This window comes from Saccostrea cucullata, unplaced genomic scaffold (genome assembly GCF_032062105.1).
Source record: "Saccostrea cucullata isolate Sc308-1 unplaced genomic scaffold, CSIRO_AGI_Scuc_v1 ctg590, whole genome shotgun sequence".
Classification (NCBI taxonomy): domain Eukaryota; kingdom Metazoa; phylum Mollusca; class Bivalvia; order Ostreida; family Ostreidae; genus Saccostrea; species Saccostrea cuccullata.
Genome location: NW_026928156.1, coordinates 195,713 through 222,156, shown reverse-complemented (window position 1 = coordinate 222,156; position 26,444 = coordinate 195,713). Strand labels below are relative to the sequence as shown.

Below are 26,444 nucleotides of genomic sequence, written 5' to 3'. Positions count from 1 at the left end.
TACCCGGTAAACATGCAGTTGTCCCATATTGTAAACTTCTGTAGTACATGTATCACAGATGATATTAATGTCCAGGAATTACAGAGAACCAGTACATATAACTTAACACTTACGTCTTTTTCATCCCCCTCCAAGGTGACTGAACACAGAAAAATGACGACGACAATAAATCGTAAGTGGACAAATACGTCAAAGAGAACAAGGATGTAAAATCTGTCTCCCTATCAGCTCCATTCTCGTAACAGCTTACATAACAGACTTTGGAAATTTACCCTGATTAAATTCACATAGCACGATCTTCACAAAATAGCAATTCTCATTCAACTCTATAAAAACAAAATAAAGTCAGCCAATAAAATGAGAGTTATGATTAATTTTATAAGGTGAAATATCATTTTATTATTTCAAAGACAACTCTACACTACTTTTAAATTAATAAGAGGGAGACAACTCTATACTGATATTGAAAAGTAACTCTTGTTAAAGGCAGACAACTCTATACTGAGATTAAAGAGTAACTATTGTTAATGGGAGACAACTCTGAAGAGTACCTGCTTTTAAGGGGGACAACTCTATACTGCTGTAGAAATGTTCTAAGAGGGAGATAATTCTTCACTGCTACATAAATTCATCACTACTTACTTAGAATGTAAAAAGGGAAACAACTCTGCAATAATCATGATCAACTCTAACTTATAAATATCTTTTTTTTTCTTCAAAAAATGCAAATTTCAATCCTGAGATCTATTTTTAAATTAAGTTTATGCATATTCTACCATGAACAACAGGGATCTACAAAACAGATAGTGGATGTCTGATCATTTCTAAGAGCAGATTTTTTTTAATCTTCTCACTGTGTATAGAGGAAAGCAGGAAATGCATATACAGTGTATATGTATAGAAAATCAGAATTTAAAACCTAAAAATGTTCCTAAGACTGCACATATTACACCAGATCAAGAATTTTATTCAATTTCGATGTGATCAAAAATCTTTTCTAGCTTCTTCTTAATGAATTTAAAGGGCTATTTAAAAACTTGAAAATAAAGTTAAAAATAAAAAAATCGAACTAAGAGTAAACTGTTAACAGGAAATAATAAATTCTGAACCGTAACAAGGAATTCATTTTTTTTCTCGCAAATTAAATGCAATGGATCGAAGTAAAGCATGATGTATCAAAATCTTGCCTGTATTATATAAAGCAGAATCTTATTTAGAAGGTTAAATATTTACATTTTATCCATGCAATCTTCAGCTTTGTGGATTCAGTGTCACAGATTTTAAAAGATTTATGAGGTGAACGATGGCATTCTATCTGTCTGAACCTCATGTCCAGCATTTATCACCTCAACATACCCACAAAACATGATAGACTGTACATACCTGAAACAGCTGTCAATGAAAGAAACCAAATGTTCCTATTTCATGAATGAATGTGAGTTTTCTATATACAAATGCAGTCAACTTTGTAAGCAGTGAGTCACAACCCAGGGAAAAGCCAACAGCTATTGATCCTAGAGAAATGAATGGAAGCAGAAAAAAACCCAAGTCTTACACGGAGAATAATAAAACAGTAATAAAGTAAATCAGGGTTGGTAAGATAAGAATTCCATTGTATCTATGTGGAAGAGATGTTAGGAATTTTCCCCTCCATTAGTAGGTCATGTCCAGGTATCAACTCCCCAGATAAGATGCCTCATCATGTCACAAACAACATCCCCACTTCCTGGGGCCGGTTCCTGACAGTCTACCACTAATCCTGCATCACAGAGGCCTGTATACAGGGATCAAACACTGCACAGGTAAATCACCTGGTCCACAGGTAAATCACCTGGTCCACAGGTAAATCACCTGGTCCACAGGTAAATCACCTGGTCCACAGGGAAATCACCTGGTCCCCTCTCCAGGTATGTCTGCAAAATGATGCAACCAGCAAGTGCAGCAAGCTTAGCAAAAATTCACTGAGTTCACCAGATGTATGAAATAATCCATAACTGTGAATTATCAAAGCACCCTGCCAAGTTTGGATAAAATCCAAATAAGAATACTGAAAATTCAATCTTAACATACAGAGCTATAATGAAGAAATTAAACCAGTTTTAAGTTCGTTTAGCTCACATTATATTCTCCATAAATTACTAAAATTCCAAGTTCACATTAATGTCTTTGCCACAAACTTAGACATGCACTCTTCTCACACGGGAGCATCAATAAGACACTTAAGTGTGCTGTGGGTGTATAAAAAATAAATATAGTCAGAACAACTTGTGCTAAATAATTTTTACACCTTTTTATAAGGAGACACCCATCCCTGGAATATTGCTTCAGACATCAAACATTCACTGCATGATGACCATTTAAGAATAATTTAAAAATTTAAGATTTTCAACTCACTTTTTACTCTCAAATGCAACATTTTAATTTTGAAGTAAATGATTTTATTTCTATCTCAAATCACATATCTTTGTCCTGGAGGGGAAATTCAATATTAAAAAGAATTTTTGTAATTTTTGCTAAATATTTTCAAAATTGAAATACATATTTTCCATTCAATTCTCCGAGCAATGGGCAAAGTTTTTACATGGGTAAAGTTATATACAAAGGTACCAACTTCTTGAAATAAGTCAAATAAGGGAAAGGCAATAATAAACATTTCCTTCTGGTAGAGCAATATTTATAACAGAAACCTCACAAAAATAACTTCCAATAAAATTGGGAAGTTGACATGAGGAAGATTTAGGTACCAGTGGGGTTAAATCCAGGTCAGATTTCTCTGTCATTAGATATTTCATTCTATTATGATACATAGATATTCCGGTAAGTATGCAATACTATGTTTTTTTAAAGCCGCTTAGTCCGATTCTAGTTGCGAAAAAATATATTCGTTTTTCTTCTTGAAAAATAATTGTCCATAAATTGTTTCAACTTTTGTCAAATTATATCCCCAAAGTCTTTTTCTTTTAAAAGATATCAAAATTCAAAAGTTAAAAAAATAATTTTTGTTAGGTCACACAAAAAATAATCCTATTTTGATGAAATCACCTTTGAAAAATTAAATTTATCGCTTATACATACCTCATGAAGAACAAACCCGAGCATTTTTTTCACATCAAAGTACTTATACTTGTACATGGACAATATTATAGCCTTCGTTACTAAACTTCCTTTAAAAAAATATCTGATTTTCCTTTATTCTTTAAATATGCACATTAATATAAAAATGACTATGGATTATATTCAATTAATTCCTTAATTTTTAAAAGATACATTATAATGGGAAAAAAATACTCAGGTATGAATTATCTTCATAATAAGATAAAACCGATAAATTTATTTTTTCCAAATGTGACTTCATAACAGATCTTAACTTCCTGTCAGGAATATGATTTTTGATCCATGTTTTCCTTGTAAGGATTGTTGTAATAAACTATTAAATCAATCTTATAATTTATTTTTATATATTTTCTATGTAATGACGTGTAAGGTAATATGTGCCTGTTTCGGATTAAGCGACTTTAATAGTTTAGGTGCTGATGTAAGGTATATATTTTAAAGATACTATGAAAAGTTAAAGACTTTAAAGATTCATAGAAGTCAAATATATCTAACGAAATTGTCTGATGCATACATGTATGTCCATAGGAACCTGGGGGAAGGATCCACCCCCCTCCTTAATTTTCCAGATATATAGACTATTATAGAAAACTTAGCTTCTATATGCTTGTGCCCCCTCAATAAAAACATCTGATGACTTTTTTTTTTTTGTCTAGGATTTTTTGGTAGTTGATAGTACTAAAATGTTTGGCTGTGCCATCCCTCCCCCCCCACCCCCAAACTGAAATAGCATCCTACGAGCCTGTAATTGTCCGAGAGTATTTTTTTCTTGAACAATTCTGGCTTAAAAGTGACAATTCTCACGACTTGATAAAAATAAAACAAGCTATCAGAATAATCATAGCAGTGTCTGTCAGCACCAATCACATTATTTCTGTTTCTAACAGCAGCCCCAGAGTGACACAGAAGCAAAAGAATTTTCTGAATTAAGAAAATTTTGTTCAACAGAATTCCTGTAGCTGTGAGAAATGACCTTGATTTGAGTTAAACCTTATCTATCTTCTTTTATCTATTTTACATAAAATTACTATGTCTTTTATATGTAAACAAGCATGATACACAAAATATCAAACTTTGACATTTGAAGTTTTTAACAAAATGTAACTATATGTAAATTTAAGTACCTTGTGACAAATGAATATTATTAACTTTAACAGGTAAGTGTTGATTTCATTTTAAAATTTAAAGATAAAATCTGAAAGTATATTGTAAAGGACATATATGTTTTCCTCGTTAAAAACAAAACCAGTCCACATTACCATATCATAACACTGATCAGCCATCAACCAGAAAATCCACTCAAACGAAGGACTTTACTGTTAGAACATGGAGAGGAACATTACAGGACAGTAAATTAAACATCACCAATTCTTATCACAAACCAGGAAGTGGGCACTCACAGACAAATTACCAAAGATATTTACCCTAGCTCTGGGGACAATAAATTGTTCAAAATCATTGATTCAAAGCAGGAATTTAAATGCACTGCACATTAAAATACACAAATATCTGCATGAGTTATTCCCCTTTGGCAATTTAACTAAAATGAAACATTTTACATGAATACCTAATTATGGTGTACTTACAGCCTAATTGCCTTGAAATGTATTCCACTTAAGAACACTGCAGCCATCTACAAATGACTTGATAAATATATCACAAATATTGAACATTAAAATTTAACTGTTGTAAAAATGTGGCCCCACCTTAAACACTAGTGAGATCATGATTGTAAATTTTATTTTCCAATAAACTCTCACCATGCATTTAAACTACAACAGCACCATAAACATTGGTTGGATTTCATTGAATTGACTTCACTATAGAGAGTCCTTATTAATTCTTGATAATATACCACACAATCTTAATATTTCTTTCTTGTACATGTAACTGTTTCCTATTGCTTTTTATGTTATTATTTATTACTGATAAAGAATAGATTTTGAATTTTACCAAGAAAACATTCAATAATACATGTACAAGAAACTTGACTAGCTAATTTCTTCAGAAAATTAATTGATGGAATTTTTTTTTATTGGAGGGGGGTGTTTCTAAAATTGGACATTTTTTTTTATTGGGGGGGGGTCTAAAATGTTTGTTTTCATTTGATTCTTTTTTAGGGGGCTGCACAATGAGGAGGAGGAGAAGGGGTAATATGCAAAGATAGGAATTTTCAAGTGACTAGCTAATGACTGAATTTCATTGATTGATTTTATTGATCACCTGAAGAATTAAGTTTTCCAGTTTGCATCAATTGCCAAAGTTAAAATTGTAGACCCCCATTCTTCTCCCTCAGAAAAAATGTACAAAATTGGCTTCCAATTCAAAAGAGTTGAAAAAAAACAAATACTTGCAATGACAAAAATAATGCACTCACTTAGTTCTGTACAAAAAATAACTGAAAACTTTGTATTTGACTCTTTTCAAATCTTAATTAACATGTCACTTTTTCAATGTGAGCACAATCAATGTGTACAATATAATTTATCCATAAGTTAATACAGCTTAGTTCAATATTTTTTCATGCTTCTTACAGACAAACAGACAGAAGGACATAAAGCTATAGAAGTACAGATTAAGTTAAAGATTTCTAAATCTGCAGATTTAATTTTTTTATGTGTATGGTTTATATCAGTAAACCCCACCCATCTTTATATATAAAAAAAAATCTCACAGACAAGATAAAAGAAATAAAATAATTCCATGCCCATATACCAAAAATCTGAATAAATCACTCCTACCTGTTTTTCAAAGACAATCTTCATTGTCTTAACACATTATACAGACTATCTTTCCTCTCTAAGCTAACTAACAGAGCAAATTAAAACACTGTTTACCTTAAAGCAATATCTGAGAGGAAATTTTGTTTTTAGCTTGGCAACCAAGTTCAGGCTGAGCAGATATCAGTGAAATTCACCTCTGGCAATATACAGATCCAATTTATTCAGGTGTGGATCCCACCTAGATACTCAACTCTGGTGTGGATCTCATTTAAATTCTATTCAATTGTGGTTCCACTTTTTTCAATATCACAATTATTTAAATTTCCTTTAAAATACATATTTATTTAATAAAAAAAAAATTAAGGAATATATGATACAGGAAAAAATATGGAGACTTAAATATACTGGTGTTTAGAATGCAATTATAAATTCCTGAAGTAAATATTTTGTTTCAACATTTAAATAAAAATTTTTAAAATTTGTGTTTTCACAATATATTTATTAGAAAATTTAAAGAAATTTATCTAAAATCATTATAAATATGCAAACTTTTAAAAATATCTTCAAAATATCATTGTGGAAAATTTTTTTTTTTTATTGTGATATTGGGGGGGGGGGTATCACAATACAAAATCTTTGAAGATACACATTGCTAATTAAAAATTGTTTACCAGATACATAATAATCTCTATGTCTGTTATGATATAACAAAAAAAAAATCTACCAATTACTTGCTGTTTCGTGAATTAATAAAACAGCGTTATATTGTCAATTTTCCTTTAGTCAGTGCCTATAGAACAGCTTACCTGAAACAAATTGAATGTTGCCATGGTTATTCTCATGTTTATTTCTTTTCTGTTTTTCATCTCAGATTTTCTACACAAACATCCAATTAAACCTTGGAAAATCCAAGTCACTGCAATGAAAAAAAAAACATGGGTAATCTTAGATTACAAAGCTCACTTAAACAATTAAATGCAACAAACCAATAGGCAAAGCTTCAGACCTGAGTAAGGTGAAAGGATTTAAACAATATACCAGGTACATCAGTAAATTATTCATACTGAAGTACTAAAAATGAAATATTGTAGTGAAAAGATGACCTATGAAATGCAAAAATATTTTCATCATGAACTCTAATAAATTTGAATTCATGGTTAAAAAATTGAAATGAAAATGCACTCAGTAACTATTTTAAATTTCATTGAGGTCTGTTTCTTCATACCACATATATATAAGAAATTACATCAAGTAAAAAATGTTTATTTAACAGTAAGAAGTTCACCTCAGTGAATCTTTCTTTTGTAAGACTTGGGCAACATTTCACACACATTGAATGTTCTGCTAGTGTCCATCCCTACTGTAACATCCAGGCTGCTGATGCACTGGTTTGTCCAGGCAGGGCTTGTAATTTGGAAATAAACCTGTTCCAAAAATTTAGTTGGGTCACTTGTCTGGAATTGTAGGTTGGATCCAGCATCCAAAGAAGGTCTGGTAGTAAGCATCCCTAGATCCAACATCCATCCAAATAGTATTCAAAAGTAGGTCAACTCCAAGGTTTACATTATGAAGTACATATTTCATAAAATATCTTGCTGCAAGGAAAAAACATGTGAAATATGACAGCCATAACAACAAACATTCAAATCTTATGGCCAAGATTAAAGTTTACCAAATGTAAGTTAAATTCTAACATGTCTAAGGTCAAGGTCAAAATATTTATACCCAAGGTAATTAAGGTTTTAAGGTCATAAGCAACATACCTTACCTACTTATAATTTTTCAAGATATTTGTAAATTAAGGTTCTAGTTTCATCAGATGTTCATAGACAAAAATCAGCAAGCATTACCAGGGGTTTGTGAAAGATATCAATTAGTGAAAATTCTTGGATTAAAATCCAAAGAAAATTATATAAAAATTACTATTAAAGTTATATTCTAGATGTTTCTTTTATCGAAACTTGTTTAAAAGAAGTGTACAACACCATATATAAACATTTAAAGTAACACAATGAGTCAAAATCATGTGCTTCTTTTATATTTGTAGCATACAGAGAAAGACATGAAAAATATGAGTATATAGCTAAAATATAACAATTAAACTGCCAGAAAAAACTACACAATATAAGTGCTGGAAAAACAAAGGTTGTGATCACTTGTTTTAAATTTTCATATGTCAAGGTCACATCACTTTTATTTTTACAAACTGTTCAACAAGTTCAACTGTCCATGCAAATTGAGAAATATGTTTTAACAACACTTTTAAAAGATTGTCAAAATTTTTCAACCTCAAATTTCAGGGTACTTGAGAGGTAACTTAAACTTGTTTAACAAGGAATACACATGAGAAATGTCCTTAAATTTTCTGTGCAAGTCTTGTTAAGTGAATTAATGCACCCCTTAATTTAAGAATTGGTCAAACATTTCACTTAATTGAGGCAATTATAAATGGTCCTGGTTATACCTGGGAAAATGGGTCAGTACATCATGTTTTATCCATTTTAAGGATTATTTTTAAGTCAAGATATTATCATTAGAAATCTGTATATCAGTATCGTGATATACACTATATAGGTCCCTGTATTAAATTATCACACCCCAACCCTCCCCCTAAAATACTCCCCCCCTCCATTTTACCCCCATGCATTATCCTCTAGGGAAAGGGATACTGTAACTTGTTAGTTTATATGGATTTTACGTAAATGATATTCCCAGATGTAGGACCTGTGTTTTAACAAACTTTTTTCATCTTGTAATGTCAACGGAGTAAGAGAAATGCCCTTAATGACCAATTTATCTTTTCATGTTTGCTAAAATTGCTTGTTGAGCTAGTTTGCTGGTGGTGGGCTTCTGTTGCAGGTAGCTATGCAATTTGTTGTATCTCTATTTCGCACCGACATTAACTATTGATAAAATTGTTTAAAATGTATTAATGTAAATTATTAAGTATAGAACATGTACTATAAATAATTTAATTCAAAAGTCAAATAAAAAATTCCATAATAGTTTCTACGAGGTAAACTGTCAACATTGCACGAGATGAATTTTCGTAAGATTTTGGATTCCAGAATTTATTATTCTCCTTCCGGTTTGAAAAAAATGGTGACCGTAATGGTGTCACTACACTCATAAAACATAGTAAATCGTAAGTATATTGAAGTTCTCACGAATTTGCTTTTGATCATTGTTTTTATTTATATTTACGTTTGATGCACAATTGAACATTTTATGAATTGTAATTATAAATAATGAAGATGATATCACCATGTTTGTTTTTCAAACAAACAAATCAACACAGAGACGTAAACAGTATTTTGGGTGTGATAAGACAGATAGATTTGTATATCTATATATACACAATTTTGTCTAATGTCCACGTTTTGTTTTCTTTAGACTGTAACTTTGTGTATTTTCGTTCATCAAGAACAACTTCAACCCCCCCCCTTCACATTATCTATATGTTGCATGAATAAATTAATGTATTGATGCTTCATTAACAAGCTATTTAGAATAAACTTCCTTTACAATGTTGATGGTGCGAACCTTACGTCGAGTGCAGTACATAATTTCAGTGTACTGTTAAAGAATTTATTTAGACCATCTCTTCAAACCACATGCGACGCACAAGGTATTTGGTATGTCTATACTCTGATGTTGAATGTAAGTTACATTACCAAACCAAAGCCTTAACAATGCTGATATTAATAAATGAAATGTTTAATTTACTATTAATCTACAATATACATGATATATCTATTAAATCAGAATGAGTTTATTTTTGTTGAACTTTTGTTGTTACCGCAAGAACACAGATAGCATCAAGATGCAAATTCACAAAGGATTATGTGTCCAGAGGAGAAAGTTTCAACTGTCGATCAGTGCAAAGTCCGAATTTTCTCTTGACCAGGCATTGGTTTAGAGCTTGCAGTGCAAGCAGATAGGCTGAGCAAGTTGTAAACTGTTGATCTTTTTAGCTTCTTTTTCTTGGACCCTTCAGTTATTATTGTGGTAGTGTTAGATTAACGGCATCCTACTAGCTTGGGCTAGTGGGTTAACCCTTTAGCTCAATCGGTAGAGCACTGGACTGGTAAGCCAGAGGTCCCTGGTTCGATCCTCAGCAGAGGCACAAACTTGTATCTGTTACATTTGGCGCCCAAGTTGGGACCTGGGTGTTCTCTGGCGGGTGAGAGTGATTGCCCCCAGAACTTCGCCCCACAGGCGTCGGTACTCCGAAAGAGATGAGGACATCTCATTCTCTGGAGGGGGACAATGTGGTAGTGTTAGATTAACGGCATCCTACTAGCTTTGGCTAGTGGGTTAACCCTTTAGCTCAATCGGTAGAGCACTGGACTGGTAAGCCAGAGGTCCCGGGTTCGATCCTCAGCAGAGGCACAAACTTGTCTCTGTTACATTATCAGTCAGTTTTGTTGTGGAGCATCTATCATGGATGTATTATATAGAGATTAACAAACATTATGAAAGCTCTAAATTGAATATGACCAAAAATTGTGAATTTCTTGTCCCCTTTCTCTCTGGAGGTGTTCGTTTGCTTTACTCTAGAACTTCTTAGAGATAAGTGCAGGCACAAATTTTCGTGGGGATAAAATTTCATTGATTTGTCATCAAAAGTAGTTTTGTGGGCATTTAATTTCATTGTTTTTAAAGCAAATCCATTCAATATATACTTATATAGTCATATTAAATTTCTTGTGGAATTAAATTTCGTTGATAATTGTTAACAACGAAATAAATGAAATTTAATCCCCCACAAATATTTGTGCCTTTACAGTATTTGGGTCCCGAGAAAACTGAAGAGTTTTTCCAGTTTAAGGTTCATAAAACTCTGGTGACCATCAAGTCCTATAAGCCTCTTATTACACTAGAGTTGTACAGATAAATCTTAATGGTTGATCGTATTGGACCTGATGAACATCAAGATTGTATTGTGTAGCTTCTTTGCACTAAACATGTTTTTTTTTTTTTAAATATTGATTTCTACGTAACTGGATCATATATAAGTTAAAGTGTGATCAATCAGTCAGGGTCAAAATAAACAATATTTGTTAAATAATTAATTTGATTTGATAAGCATGATAAGAAATTATCTATTATGTTGATTTTTTTCATGGTAATTTTATTTAACCAATGAATGATCAATGATAGAGGGTAGATAAAAAGGAAATTTATACATATGAATTGGTTGTAACATCAGTATTATGTGATATTTCATTATTTGGTTGAAAAAAGAAATGATTTGTATTTTAAAAAAAAAAAAGTCATTTGTTTTCATCATAATACTGTCTTAACATGACAAACAATTATAAAAATATACAAATATAACAAATATAGGTACATGTATATACTTAAGTGTGTTTTTGTGAAATATCACATGTTTATATGAATTACTCTTGGCAGAAATATTATCTATGTGTTCAATATTTTTCAGAATGTCAGAAAAGAACTAAAATTTGATGAGTTCCTCAACTAAAACAAAGAGAAGATCACACATGATAACTTGATTTGTGTATCAAATTAAACACACCAAAGTAATTATAGACTAAGTCCTCATTTGACCTAAATGTCCTCTCTTTCTCAAACCTCCTGTAACGTGCGGATACGCTAACTGGACTGTCTTCAACAAGTCAAGAACTCCATTGAAAGTTTATAAATTTATTTAACAGGAAACAAAACAATACTGTTCAACATTTCACAAAATCTCTGGTGTTTCACAAACTCATAAAAAACCTCTATAACTGGAGTCTTATCCAGTAATTAAATAATTCATGTGCAAGTCTAACTCTCTTAGACCTCTTAAAATCCTAAGTTTAATCCTAAACTGGTAATAAACCAGTAATCATGAAAATCCACACCAGTAATATACTGGTAAATAAATATTATTCAATCTCTGAATAAAGTTTTCCCCCACACCACTTAATACTATCAAATTATTTAACCCAAAAAACTAAATTAAACACACACCTTTACACTGGTGTAATCTACTGTCTGTAATCTAATCTCTGTCTACAACTCTCATTCTTACTATATATACGTCATGAAATACTACGAAATGACGTAGAATACGATAACCAATCAGAAACATCGCGCACCTGATCAACAACCAATCACAGGCGATACGCGATAACCTTATTCCCATGACTACAAAAAGTTGTACACATGTTTCACCATAAAATAGAAACAAGTAAAATATTATAACTACTTTATAAACAAAATAACTTTCGTAATAATTAAAGAATATTGACATACAATTAATTAAATAAATCGCCGCTGACAACTTTTAACATTTTAAGAAAAATGCATTCTGGGAAACTGCACTTCCGGAATAACAAACCATGCGGCGAAAGAGAAAACATACCAGGTAACAATTTACCGAATAATCGCTAAACAAACACCGTTTTAATTATGTGATCATGTATACAATATAGGAAACTATAGATAACAATTAATTTAATATCACAACAACATTAAAATCTTGAAAAGCAAAGAAAATAATGTATGCGGCAATACATATCGTCTGACAGTATTTGGGGGTCGTATCAAAACACAATGTACAAAAAAAATGTATTCAAGTAATACGGTTAAAACTTCGTGATAATAATATCGCTGTCACTACATTTGTCACACCTACTTGTTCTGCTGACCAGAAACCAGCGGAAACGAAGCATTTGTAAGCTGACTGCTGTTTGTCTGTGTGTCTGTAATGATTCACCATCTCCTATAGTCTTGTATAAAACTTTACAAAGATACATTTTCTATGTGAATTTAATTTTCATGAACGGTGATACATTGGTTACTTAAAATAGAATAGTGTGTTTATTTTTTTTTCTTCAGATGATCTAGAAGTAGACATAGAAAAAGCATTACATATATACAGTTCCTATACCATGTGAAACCTTGGCAACTTATTAATCACCATGGTGATTACACAGTTTTGTATTGGTGCATTATTGGTCCTTGGAATTCAGGTAACCTTTAAGTTGACAAATTCTGAACATTTATTGAGAAAAAACTATTTTTATGAATATTAATTTTATGGAGAAGTCAAAATTGAACTAGATTATGTTTGTCAATTTAATAGATTTAATAAGAATTTAAAAATTTTCCCATATTTTATCATTATGTGTTTTGTTGTACTGAAAATTTACTAGCATTGGTAAGAAAAAACTTTGATAGTAAATTTAATATCATCTACATGTACATCCTTAATGTCTATAGCAATATGATTTTAAATTTTCAGACTTTTGCACAGTCTTGCCCCGGTCCAGGAGAATTTTATATTCATAGAAATGCCAACATCTACTGCAAGAAAATTTACAACTGTCCACCAGGTAAAGTTCCCTGATCAAATTATTTTTCCTGTTGCTGACAAACCTCTTAGACTTATGGTTAGGGGGGTAAGTTCTGACTTGGGAGAAGTAAAGGACTCAATTTTCTTGCCTATCAGGGACTCACCAGTTTCACTTATTATTAGTTAGGTTGGGAAATGTTTCCTATGAAAGGCTCACCAGCTTAACTTTTTGTTTATAGATAGTGGAGAAAATCTTTTCATTGAGTTCAAGGAATGAATTACTAATCACAGAAGTCATAGTAACAGCTATTATTTACCATTTTCTTGTTTAAGATGATGTATATATAATGATTTTTTTCTGTTTGTAATTTCAGGGCATGAGATTATTCCATGTAATAAAACCTGCGCAGAAGAGAGGTGCGTTCCATGTTCCGAGGGGAAAGCTCAGCCATACCTAAGTCACTCCGATCAGCGCATGGCCTGCTTCACACCAGAATACCAGTGTAACAGTAGAGGTAATTTACATAAAACCAGAAACCTAGTGTAACAGTAGAGGTAATTTACATATAAAACCACAAACCCAGTGTAATATTAAAGGTAATTTACATAAAACCAGAAAACCTGTGTATTGTTAAAGGTAATTTACATAAACTAGAAACCCAGTGTTATGTTAGAGGTAATTTACATATAAAACCACAAACCCAGTGTAATATTAAAGGTAATTTATATAAAACCAGAAACCCTGTGTAATGTTAAAGGTAATTTACATAAACTAGAAACCCAGTGTAATGTTAGAGGTAATTTACATATAAAACCACAAACCCAGTGTAATATTAAAGGTAATTTATATAAAACCAGACACCCTGTGTAATGTTAGAGGTAATTTACATAAACTAGAAACCCAGTGTAATGTTAGAGGTAATTTACATAAAACCAGAAACCCAGTGTAATGTTAGAGGTAATTTACATAAAACCAGAAACCCAGTGTAATGTTTGAGATAATTTACATCAAACCGGAACCCAGTGTAATGTTAAAGGTAATTTACTTAAAACGGGAAACCCAGTGTAATGTTAGAGATCATTTACATAAACTAGAAACCCAGTGTAATTTTAGAGGTAATTTACTTAAAACCAGAAACCCAGTGTAATGTTAAAGGTAATTTACATAAACTAGAAACCCAGTGTAATGTTAGAGGTAATTTAGGTAATTTACATTATTCCGGAAACGCATTTTAATATTACAGGTAATTTACATAAACTAGAAACCCAGTGTAATGTTTAAATTTTAATGTTTCAGATACAATTCCAATAGAAAATGGAACATTTTCTCCAAGCTGTGCAATGCAAAAATACTGTGATTGCAATAACAGTAAATGTTTCTATGGCAGTCCATGTATATGTGAGAGAAATTTCTCTCCGTGTGGTGTAAACGAAGAGATGAACTCGAAAGGAAGTATGTATACCAAATAACATAAAACATTAAATAATAAAATAAATTACACAAGAGGCAAAACATCAGTACAAGAGCAGAATACATATGTTGAGAATCATTTGAATTATCTTTATTAGCAAATTATTCAATATCAAAGCTGAATACAAGAAGAAAAAATGACACATGTGACAAATTTTCTAATAATTATTTTTTTGTAGAAAATGAGATGATGAATGTTTAAGGTAAATTAAGATTGATACCTTGTGTTTACAGACTGTGTCCGGTGTAAGAAAGGTTATCAGAAGCTGTATAAAGGTTGTGACCAATGTGAGAGAATCGTTCCTGAGCTACCGTCAACACCTGCCCAACAGACAAACGGAACAACAGGTACAGCGATTCAGCTCAGTATTCAAACTTAACAAACACAAGTAGATATCAGAAAATATTACACCTTACTCATGATAGAGGTTCCTTTTCTTCTTACAAGTACATGTATTATCACATCAGACATAATCTGTTATGTTGATGCTGTATACAGGGAAGTTTTTGCCCCATTTTATTTTCGTCCCTTTCACCCTTTTATTTGGGTGAATTTAAAATGGGGCGAATTCAAAGAATACCGCATGCATGTAATTTCTTAAATGAAAAACTGTGACTTGGTGAAGTTGAAATGGGGCAGAATTGCCTGCAAGTGTCAAAAGGCAAAATAACATGAGGCAAAAATAACCCTGTATACAGTTTATAAATTACTACTTTCTTTGTTATTAGCTTCAAAACCAAATCCAGTCAAAACAGAATTGACAAGCCCCAGCACAAGGGTTCCTGTACCATACACCACGACAAAGACCACACAGAAACCAGAAATACTGGTGTCATCACCACCAGGAGGCTCCCCACAGGGGCACCACCCAGAGAAGGGCGAAGACAATAGCGGCACCATCCTCATAGTGTAGGTTAAAGGTTAAAGTCATTGAAAACATGGATATCGGGGATGGGGGGGATAATTATGGCATCATCATAAATGTCATTGAAAACATGAATCTCAGGGATTGGGGGGATAATTATGGTACAATCCTCTTAGTGTAGATTAAAGTAATTGAGAATGTATCCGCAGGAGGGGTGTAATTATGGGGCACCATCCATAAATTTTGCTCATGAAAATATACGCAAGAATGAATTTATATGAGCAGACGTCTTGCATAAACTAATAAATAAAAGTGATATACATGTGTATTGTCTTTTCCCACATTTTGAAGGCACATCTTGTGTAATGTAGTGGATATAGAAATCTTTTGTACTATTCCTATGTTATCTGCTAATGTTTGTTTTATTTATCCCTGATTTGTAATCTATTTCAGGGTTTTTGTCGTGGTTGGAATAATCCTGATTGCCCTGATTATAGTTGTGCTGTTAATGCGTAAATATGGAAGACGTCGCTTTATAGCTAAAATATGCAGAGGTCGGTGATGCAGTAAACAATAAAATATATTTAAGTCTGCAGTAAATTAATTTTTTAAAGATTTTTTGCCTCCCTGAAATCTTTTTTTAAAAAAATAGTCATCTATCCCAATTTTAAGAAAAATCTGAAGAAATTTTAAAAGCAAAGTTTACACTGTCTTTGTTATAAGTCAACAAACATTCATTTTCAGTTATTGTATCAAGACACGTAGAGGTAGTAAATTGTCATTTATTATTGATGTTAAAGGTACTTGGACACAGATTTGAAGTTAATATTTTCTCATTTTTTCTGTATAATATCACGAATTATATATTTTAATAGCATTTCACACAAAAATTAATTAAAAATCTTATTTCATTTAAAAGTTATGAAAACTTAAAATTTTTTGGCGGGTTTGATTGACACATCCTTGCACTTTCACAAATTTTAACTTTATTCTTAATCCTTAGGAAAAGTGGCAATTTTGATGTGTTTTAATGAGAAATATTAAAACTTTTATCAAGAAAAATAATTTTATTCAGAGTAGAAATGTTAGAAAGCAAAACACCTTCACAAGTATCGTCATTCTGAACTAAGAGATGCATACAGAGTTAAGCAAATCGAGCACACTCATGTTATGTACACAGTTTTTGTAAACAGGGCTCGAGTTCTGTTATTGTTTACATGTATATTTAGAATTCACCGGGTGCGATCAATCGTCACAGTCTGCTTACCACAACTGCACGGACTGACAATATATTGTGCGTTTGTTTTGCTTTCGAACGTGTGTACTCTGAATTTTCTGGATTATAGTATTAATATTTTTCATTTAAACAAAACGAGATTGCCACTTTTCCTAAGGATTAAGAATAAAATTAAATTTGTGAGAGTGCAAGGATATGTCAATCAAACCCGCCGAAAAATTTGAAATTTTAATATCTTTTAAACGAAATAAGATTTTTAATTAATTTTTGTGTGAAATGCTATTAAAATATATAAATCGTAATATTATAGAGAAAATAATAACTTCAAATCTGTGTCCAAGTACCTTTAAAACAGTCATGTAATACATCCTGGTTGTACAGATTTGTTATTAGTGTGTTGTGTGTTACAGATAGAGAAGCTGCTGATCAACCAGGGAATCACGTTAATGGTGATGCTGGTCGGGTACCTGAATTAGAACGTGTTACCGTCCCCCCAGAGTAAGATTATTTACCTACGTTAACATCACAGATATGCAAACAAATTGAAGTTGGTCACAAGACTTAGTAACTCTCATGTATACAGTCTTGAGAAGATAGTGATATTCATTTCTAAAACTTTCTCAGAGTATTTACCTGTGTATGAGAGCAAACTTCCTGCCTACCTTACTCCATTATAATTCTGTAAACAATTTAATTGACTTTACAGGACTGATATATCATGTAACATTCGTCCAGAACTGATGCGGTTGGTGTCGTCTGATCGTAGCGACAGTGGCTATGAACATCACCCTAGTCTGGAGTCGCAGATTTCCCATAATTCCCACATCTCTGTCTCTACCCCGGTCCAGGTAACGGACGGGGTTGAGGATCTTCACCCCCTTCTGAGGACGGTCAGTCATGACCCAGGTAGGTGTGCTCAAAACATGGGGTTCTAACTGTGTTGTTATTTGTGTGAATCTGCATGATAGACCTATGTGGAAATGAAACACAAAGGGGTTGCTAAATGAAGGATTCATTGAGTAGAGTCATCACTTATGAATTAGTACTCGGATTTATTTCCTTGGTGCAGTGTTGGGTTTTTTTCTGAGAATCTTAACATTAAATAAATTGCTATTCTTCAATTTTACTAAAATATTGAGAAATTTTTTGTATTTGTAAATCTTTGAGTATTTAAGATTTGTACCCAATTTACAGGCATATAATGCAACTCTTCTGACTTGATAAGCATTGCTAAGGTTTATTTGAAAAGAACCATTCACTTTTCACTTTGGAACTGCACTGTGTTTATGTGCCTTCCAAATGGTGTTTTAATTTGTACATGTATACATTGTAGATGCCTCAAATTACATTGGGACAAACAGCTCCCCCGTTTCGGCCTCGCTTGACCCTGCGTCCCTGCGGACCAGCACACTGGACACACCCAGTGTGGGATCCATGGCCGTGTCTGAACTCATCAATGAGGACATCAATCTAGGTACTGTGTCTCACTTGCTTACCAATGATAGGTCTAAATACTTAGACAAGATTCACAATGTAGGTATATGTTTACCTTCTGTACACAATCACAGTTTGTCCACAATTTGTCATTAAAAGCATCTGTAAAAGCAGAAATTTTCGTTGGGGATTAAATTTCGTTTTTCATTGTATACAATTATCAACAAAATTAAATCCAACCTGAAATTTTCTTATTACTATATATTGAATAGTATTACTTGCAAAACAATGAAATCAATGCCCAAGAAACTGTTTTAGATAACAAATCAACGAAATTTGATCCCCGTGAAAATTTGTGTTTCTACTGTATTTAAAATGTATTTCAAACAAAAAGTTTAAAGTACCCAAGATTGATTGCAATTTGCAAATAGAAATGAAAAATATGGCTACATCAGATAACATAACTTATCATGTTTCAGGCACAGGAAGTGGTAACATTTTATTCACTGTCAAAAGTTTAAAGTGTAATGCATGTATATTCAAGTATATAACTCTAAAACTCTATATAGGAATGCAAAGAAAGGAAGACAAACTCTCACGATTTTAAATTTCTTTACATATTATGCTTTTAAATATAAGTTTGAGAAAATGTAAACAGAATACTAACAATTACTAGTACCTATATTAAATTGGTACAGTATGTCATAAGAAAATATTTATGTATAAAATAAATGTCATTTACATGTTCGTTATCTTATGTAATTTAAAGAATTTTACTTTTGGTTTGAATTTCAGATGTAAAGGGAGCTAATCCGACCAGTGGTACGTGTCTTACAGAGGACATCAACAGCGGACACGAAGACAATGATGTAAGGCTCGGGTGTACCGCCGTGGAAAATGAGGAGGACACGCAGGAAAAAAGCAAAGACTCTACGCACCTGGACAGTCTACAAATACAAAAACAGCAGATCAGATAGTGCTACACACTGCTAGGATTATAAAAAGTGCTACAGACCATTCAAGTAGTGCTACAGACTATTTTAATTTTAGCAAGTGCTGTGGACCAATATAATAATAGTGATTGGCAATGCAATAAAGATAGCAAGTGCTACAGACGGTTATGATTATAGCAAGTGCTACAGATTGTTATATTTATTGCAGGCGCTACAAGACCATTATAATTATCTAACCATATCTCTATGCGTTGTATTCTTCGTCCTCCTGTGCACTTCTCAATGTGTTTCCTGACCTTTGTGCACCAACTCTACAGTTCTTCATTGACTCAAGTTTGCCAGTCATTGTATAAAATTTTTAGATGAATTTTAGAAGGTTACAGATACTGTGATATGAAGAAGTACATTCATGCCTTATTTTTAAAAGTTATTTGAAGGATTTTTTTATTATATGGAGTTGCCTAGTGACTAGTACTTGATATATGTAATTTACAGCTTTGTTACTTTGGAAATGAAGCCTTGATTACATCACAGGTCACTAAGTCAGGAACTGTTCCTATGGTTGTATAATGTTACGTGTACGGAAATTGAGCTTAATATGTCGGCATTATCTTTGAAAAGTAGTGCTGTATCACCTAAAAAAATTTATACTACAGTGTTTTTTTGATCACTACAATAGATTTAATATTTCAAGGCATTTCTTTTTAGTTTTATTGTAATTTCCTTATATGAGTACTGCTACTAGCAGTGAAATTGTATATGTTTGTTTTGTTTTGAACAACTGCATTGGGAAGCTAGCATTTTCTTAGAACTACTAACCAAGAAATAAGAATCTTCAATATAACTTTAACACCAGGTGGTTATACATGTGTACATGTGTATATCTGTCTAACTGCTAACAGAATTTTATGTATTCTCTTTCTGAAAATGCTCAAGCCAATATTTCAAAGGTTGTAATAAAATTTTTGTAGATATTGAGATAATAGAATTTTTAGATGAATATACTAACAATATATGTAACAATACATGTACAATGTATATGTGAAAGTAGAGATATCGTTCTACATGAAGAGAAATTAGAAGTCATTGTGGATTGACTAACTAGTTTGTATGAATTGCCAGTGGTGAGTTTGTATGACTTGTGACTAAGCAGTGGTCAGTGTATAAATTGTGAAGAATATTAGTGTCTATGGAATCTCCCCCTACAATCAACTTAAGTCCCTTTCCATCACTATTCATTAGGGATGTCAAATCGGTCAATTTTTAGTACTCGGTTACTCGGACGTTTTTCCGATCGAGTACCCGGGTACTCGGTAAAAGTGTAAATAAATATGAACAAGTAAATTGAGGATTGTAAAACATTGTAAACTCTTGTAGAAATAAAACCACATGCTCTGATTGGAGGTTTACCCCTAAATGTATTTCTGTTGTAAGAATGATGAGCACTTGTTACGACAAAATTTAAATAACATTTTTTGAAGTTCAATTTAAATATCAGATAAACACAAGAAATAAAATTATAAGAGGTTCACAGTGTTTTTGTAAAAAAAAAATCTACAAAAAATCAGTTGTCAGAGCTACGTATATCAACTTATCAAGTTCATTATGATTTTCATACACTTTTTCATTTGTGTGTCGATGGAAATCGGTATTTTAAAGCCTTTGCCTTCAGCCATTTGTATTGGCATGTAATCAAACACAACCAATCAACAATCGCACATGTAATATCATTTACGGCTTCTCGAAGAATTGACAAAATTATTTAATTTATTTAAATAAATTAGACCTTAAACGATGTTTAGTGAAAACAAATAATTAAAGCAAACCAAAAATAAGGGTAGAAGACAGCCGAAGGTGAGAAAAGCCAGGTAACAGGTGCTTGGTCACGATAATTACTGTATAAACACTGTCAGAGGCAATTACGGTCATTTAGAGGCGTAGCAAACCCTAATTACTGCATGTACAAGTGCAAGGAGCATTTTAAGTTATAAAACAGATTGTTTAATGCATTAATGAATAAGTTTATAAAAATATACATTAACCGAATTTAAGTATTCGATACTCGTTTTGCTTGTGTGTCATTCTGTAAAGAAAGTGGTTCATTTCTTACATTGAAGTACATCCATATTTCTTAAACCTGCAAAAAAAGTGCCATATGAATTCATTTGACTATGTGTATTTATAAAATTCAATAGGGTTTTGCTTGTGGTTTGATGATCTCGTACAATTTTACTTAAAAGTTTGGACTTAGAGGCTTGTCACTTTAAAGGAAAAACAAAATTTATAAATGGCACTTCTTGTAAGTTCCATAAATTGTAAATATTAATAAAGGTCACTGTCCAGATTATTTGTACAAAATGATCATGAAAAAAAAATTGAAAGAGATTTTTACATTTCTTAAAACATAAAATAATTTCTGTTTAAATAAAATGAATTTTAGAAGGCAGATGAAAAAGAAGGGAATTTTTCAAGATTGCTTGATTAGAAAGATATATTATTAGTTTAAAATATATTTTATTCATTGAATTGGATTAGATATATTGTTGAATATTACCAACTCAAAACCTAGTGTGAAAAAATGATTTAGTACATGTAACACCAACTTTCAGCAATATTCCTCTCTTTACTCTTAGATGTTTAAAGATGTGTAAACTTTAAAGTACTAAACCTTTGTTTGAGATATCAAAATTCAAGTGAAATGCTTGGGGATTGCTGTATTTGTCAAAATACTATAGATTGTAGGCATTGTATATTTGCTCCAATCTTTTTTTTTAAACATATATATATAACTTTGGCAGCGTTGAGTGATTTAGAGAATTCAAAATTTGAATGAAATACAGATATTTTTATAGCGATGTTATGGTCAGTGTGTTGATAATGCTGTTTTGTTGAAATCAAGTGTGTAAGAGGTAAACAAAATGTTTGGACTACTTCTGATGTTCTTGTATGTTTTACAAATTGTATCAAATGATTAATTCCAAAGGCATTTTTAATCTATGTTTTGATATCTAGATCATAAATCCAGACAATTTATTTGGGAACACAAGTAAGGCTCAATGTATTTGTAAATAAACACATATTTATTTTAAGAAATTTGTTCAGGTGGCAATAACCTAACTAAAATGGCATTGATATTTAAAATTGAAATTATACTGATAGCATCAAGATTTTAGCTTGTTTGTTTTTAAATTGAAAAATTATAATGTTTACATTGTTTTTTTTTTTGTACTACATCTCTCCAAGAGAGAAATGAATGAGAGTCAATTCTCTTGCAGATGGTTGTTTGTGTTTAGCACGATTCTCTGTAAGCCTGTGTGTGTCTGCTGAGTTTGATGCTTTGTGAGGAATTTCTTTGTTGATGTTTGTTGTTTTATAACCATGACGTTTATTAGTTTTAACAATGGATATAGCAGAAGAGTGAATGTGTTTTTAATCTTGAAGTTTAGTAGTTGTTATATGCTTTAAGTACATGTACATGTATATATACCAATATATATTTTAGATTGCAGTATATTATATAATGTGCAATCCTGCTTGTCTTCGGAATTTATCATGAGTATATTATTCATTTAATAAAGTACATTGTATTGCAATTAATTCATTTGTAAACAAACATTGTTTAAGTTAAAATGAATCTTTCTTTTTATGAAAAAACTTGATGTCAATTTGGATCAAGAAACTCTGTATATAAAAAAAAAAAAAATTGGTGACAGTCATTTGGAGCATGAATTAACCAGAGTAAAAATTCATAATTTCATGTGATATAATGTCTGCAAACCACTTTATACTAGTATATCTTGTCTCCTTTGCTTCAGTAGATCTTTTACCATGTGACATAATTAAATGACAAAAAGAGAGAGATTTTTTTTTGTTTTTTATCATGTCAGCACAATAGCTGACAAAAATATAATGTAGAAGGTTATGCTCTTGCCTTTAACTAAAATGTGTTGTGATCTTGGTTAAGGTAGGATTCTTCTCTGGTTTCTGACTAGATGAAATATTCAAAGTATATTTGTTTGTCTTATATGATTAGGTGTTAGAGATTTAAAAGATCATATTTTTCTTTCCTCATCACAATTGTACAACTTTTAAAAGAAATGGTAAACTGAGTTTGAAAACTAGCATGGAATATATTTTTATCGGAATGGTGGTATATGAAAATATCTTTTTTTCTGCCTCTCAAAATTGTTATAGAACAATGAATTTAGTTTTGATTTTTACATAATCAAAAACTTGAAAAATTTCAAATGGAAGTTGAATTAATAATAAGGGACTAAAGTTTCAAAATATATCAAATAAATAAAATTTTTCAAACAAACTAGAACTATTTTAGCTTTTAAAAGCGAAGTACAGATTTGAGCCAAAAATCTGTAAAAAGTATTTTTTCTCTTTTAGTAAACAATGAATTTTTTTTGTTTTTGTATCATTTTGTTTCTTTATGTGACAACTTTACAATATGTGAAAATAAGAAAAATTTAAATATAAGTAGCATATGAAAATAACTAATATATCCTAAAAATTTAAGAAAAATAATCGAGATTCAGATAAGCCAATATCTATTTTAGTTAAATTATTTATGTCAGTTTGGTGATCTCATGTTACAGGCCATATATGGTAATATCTTACAATGCAAAAAGAAAAACATTCAGTCTTTTGAAATTGAAGTAGGGATCCTTTGATTGACAACAGTATTTTTTATTCGTAATGTCCAAGAAAAAGGTAATGACCTTGACCTGACCTTGCCTCTAATATAAAACGGTCAAATTTAATCTCACTGATACCGTCACTTTGTGATATTGTCTTCTTACGGAAGCCCATTTGGGACCTATCAAAAAATGTTTTTGAATTCAATATAACGAATTGCAAATTTATTATAACAAATTTAATTCATTATAACAATTTCTTTGAATTCGTTATTACGATTTTAATCTGTTATAACAAATTTGTTGAATTTGTTATAACGAATTCAAAAATTTGTTGATACGAATTAAACTCGTTTAAACAAATTCTAAAACTTGTTATAACAAATTAAATTTGTTTAAATGAATTTTTAGGTCACCTGAGTAAACTCAGGTGACCTATTGCGTTAACATTTGAACATTTTCATCTTCTTCTCTGCAACCACTGAACCAATTTCAACCAAATTTGGCACAAAGCATCTATGGGTGAAGGGGAACAAAAATTGTGAATTTCATGGTCCCTGCCCCCCTGGGGCCTGGGGGGTGGGGCAAAAACCACTAAAATTAATGCAATCTTTAAAAATCTTCTTCTTTACTCCTGGACATCAAGCAGTCAAACTGTTTGCATGATTGTAATCAGCATTGAGTCCTCTACCAAAATTGTGAAATTCATGGCCCCAGGGTCAGGGGTTCTAGTGCTAGGGCGGGGCTAAATAAGTATATAGTGAAAATGCATTATTTCTTTTAAAATCTTTTTCTCTGCTACTGGGTATTAAATAAACCAACTAAGTACATAGTTATGATGAGCAAGAGTGCTTCTACCAAAATTGTGAATTTTATGGCCCCAGGGTCAGGGGTTCTGGTGTTAGGGTGGGGCTCTATTGATTATATAGTGAAAATACATGAATTCTTTGAAAATCTTCTTCTCTGCTCCTGGGTATTAAATAAACTAACTAAGTGCATAATTATGATGAGCAAGAGTGCCTCTACCAAAATTGTGAATTTTATGGCCCCAGGGTCAGGGGTTCTGGTGTTAGGGCGTGGCTCTATTGATTATATAGTGAAAATACATGAATTCTTTGAAAATCTTCTTCTCTGCTCCTGGGGAGTAAATAAACTAACTAAGTGCTTAGTTATGATGAGCAAGAGTGCTTCTACCAAAATTGTGAATTTTATGGCCCCAGGGTCAGGGGTTCTGGTGTTAGGGCGGAGCTCTATTGATTATATAGTGAAAATACATGAATTTTTTGAAAATCTTCTTCTCTGCTCCTGGGTATTAAATAAACTAACTAAGTGCATAGTTATGATGAGCAAGAGTGCCTCTACCAAAATTGTGAATTTTATGGCCCCAGGGTCAGGGGTTCTGGTGTTAGGGCAGGGCTCTATTGATTATATAGTGAAAATACATGAATTCTTTGAAAAAAATTCTTTTCTGCTCCTAGGAATGAAATAAATTAATTACATAGTTATGATGAGCAAGAATACCTTGTCCAAAATTTTGATTTTATGGCCCTAGGGTCAGGGGTTCTAGTGATAGGGCGGGGCTCTATTGATTATATTGTGAAAATACATAAAATCTTTGAAAGTATTCTTCTCTGCTCCTGGGTATTAAGCAGATGAACTACCTATATAGTTATGATGAGCAAGGGCGCTAATCTTCCAGAATTGTGAATTTCAAGGCCCCAGGGTCAGGGGTGCCATGGGGGGGGGACTGTACTTATATACTGAAACTGGATGAATTGTTTGAAATCTGCTCCTTGGTATTAATCAAATATTTTTGAAAAGCAAGGGTGCCTTTTCAAAAAATGTGCAATGTGTGTATCTAGGCTTAAGGGTCAGGGGTTCATGTGTGATAGGGGCATTACTGATTATTGCTGAATATTACTGATTACTTGAAATGCATTTTTTGTTCCCCTACCCTGCCTATGGGTATTAAGTAAACAAACTAAGCAACTGCGAAGTGTATTGTTATGATGATCAATGGTGCCTCTTTCAAAATTGTGAATAGCATAGCATCTGGCTTAAAACATGAATCAAATTCAATCACTGGAAAGTTGTTGCATAATGCTCAGGTGACCTATAAGGCCCATGGGCCTCTTGTTTGATTTGTTATAACAATTCAATTTTATGCTATGATATCTGCTCCTTGGTGAAATGTGTGGCTCCAGGGTGTGAGGTTGGCACTATTGATTATTGCTGATTACTACTGATTAGTTGAAATGCATTATTATGTTTCCCTGCTCTGTGTATGGGTATTAAGTAACCAAAGTAAGCATGCTAAGCGTTAATTCATTATAAGCATGTTTTACTGTATATAGGGAAAATGCAGTAAAATTTTCTCCTCTGCTTCTGGCTAAAAAGCCCATGAACTAAGTATATAGTTATGATGAGCAAGGGTGCTTCTTCCAGAATTGTGAATTTCATGGCCCTTGGGTCAGGGGTACCAGGGTGGGTGGGGTGGGAGCTCTTAAATTCAAACAGAGCACTTGATTGCATGTACTTTAATGAAAAGGCTTTATAAAGGATTCTTCTCATATTTTTTCTATTTAAAAATTAATAAAATTTTCACAGAATCAAGATGATACGGAAGCCAATTTAGGACCTATCAAAAAATATTTTTGAATCCGATACAACGAATTGTCGAATTTGTTATGACAAATT

The 26,444-nt window shown here is 32.0% G+C and overlaps 2 protein-coding genes across 8 annotated transcripts in view; one reads left to right on the top strand and one right to left on the bottom strand.

The window, feature by feature from the left end:
- The window catches only part of LOC134276623 (unconventional myosin-Ic-like), a 29,460-nt gene extending 23,488 nt beyond the window's left edge, over positions 1-5,972 (bottom strand). Inside the window, exon 1 of one of the 5 annotated variants that reach the window (XM_062758862.1) lies at positions 5,952-5,972. The gene's annotated coding sequence lies outside the window, so the exon portion shown is untranslated. Of the gene's footprint in view, positions 1-113; positions 135-1,383; positions 1,791-4,373; positions 4,485-5,855; positions 5,878-5,951 lie in introns of those variants that run through there. The other 4 variants (XM_062758861.1, XM_062758858.1, XM_062758859.1 and 1 more) reach the window with 4 other exon arrangements.
- Positions 5,973-11,283: 5,311 nt separating this feature from the next.
- On the top strand, positions 11,284-20,339 carry LOC134276622 (uncharacterized). 3 transcript variants are annotated; one of them, XM_062758854.1, is made up of 13 exons: positions 11,284-11,383; positions 12,687-12,820; positions 13,093-13,183; positions 13,518-13,658; positions 14,441-14,596; positions 14,849-14,962; positions 15,344-15,524; positions 15,934-16,034; positions 17,128-17,215; positions 17,424-17,623; positions 18,051-18,191; positions 18,631-18,642; positions 18,947-20,339. In XM_062758854.1, the coding sequence occupies exons 2-13, from the start codon at positions 12,770-12,772 to the stop codon at positions 19,126-19,128; spliced, it is 1,458 nt and encodes a 485-aa protein (XP_062614838.1). In that variant the 5' UTR covers positions 11,284-11,383; positions 12,687-12,769; the 3' UTR covers positions 19,129-20,339. The 3 variants fall into 3 exon arrangements, with proteins under 3 accessions (XP_062614838.1, XP_062614840.1, XP_062614839.1); XM_062758855.1 differs by lacking the exon at positions 11,284-11,383 and adding an exon at positions 12,487-12,522; XM_062758856.1 differs by lacking the exon at positions 18,631-18,642.
- Positions 20,340-26,444: the final 6,105 nt, after the last annotated feature.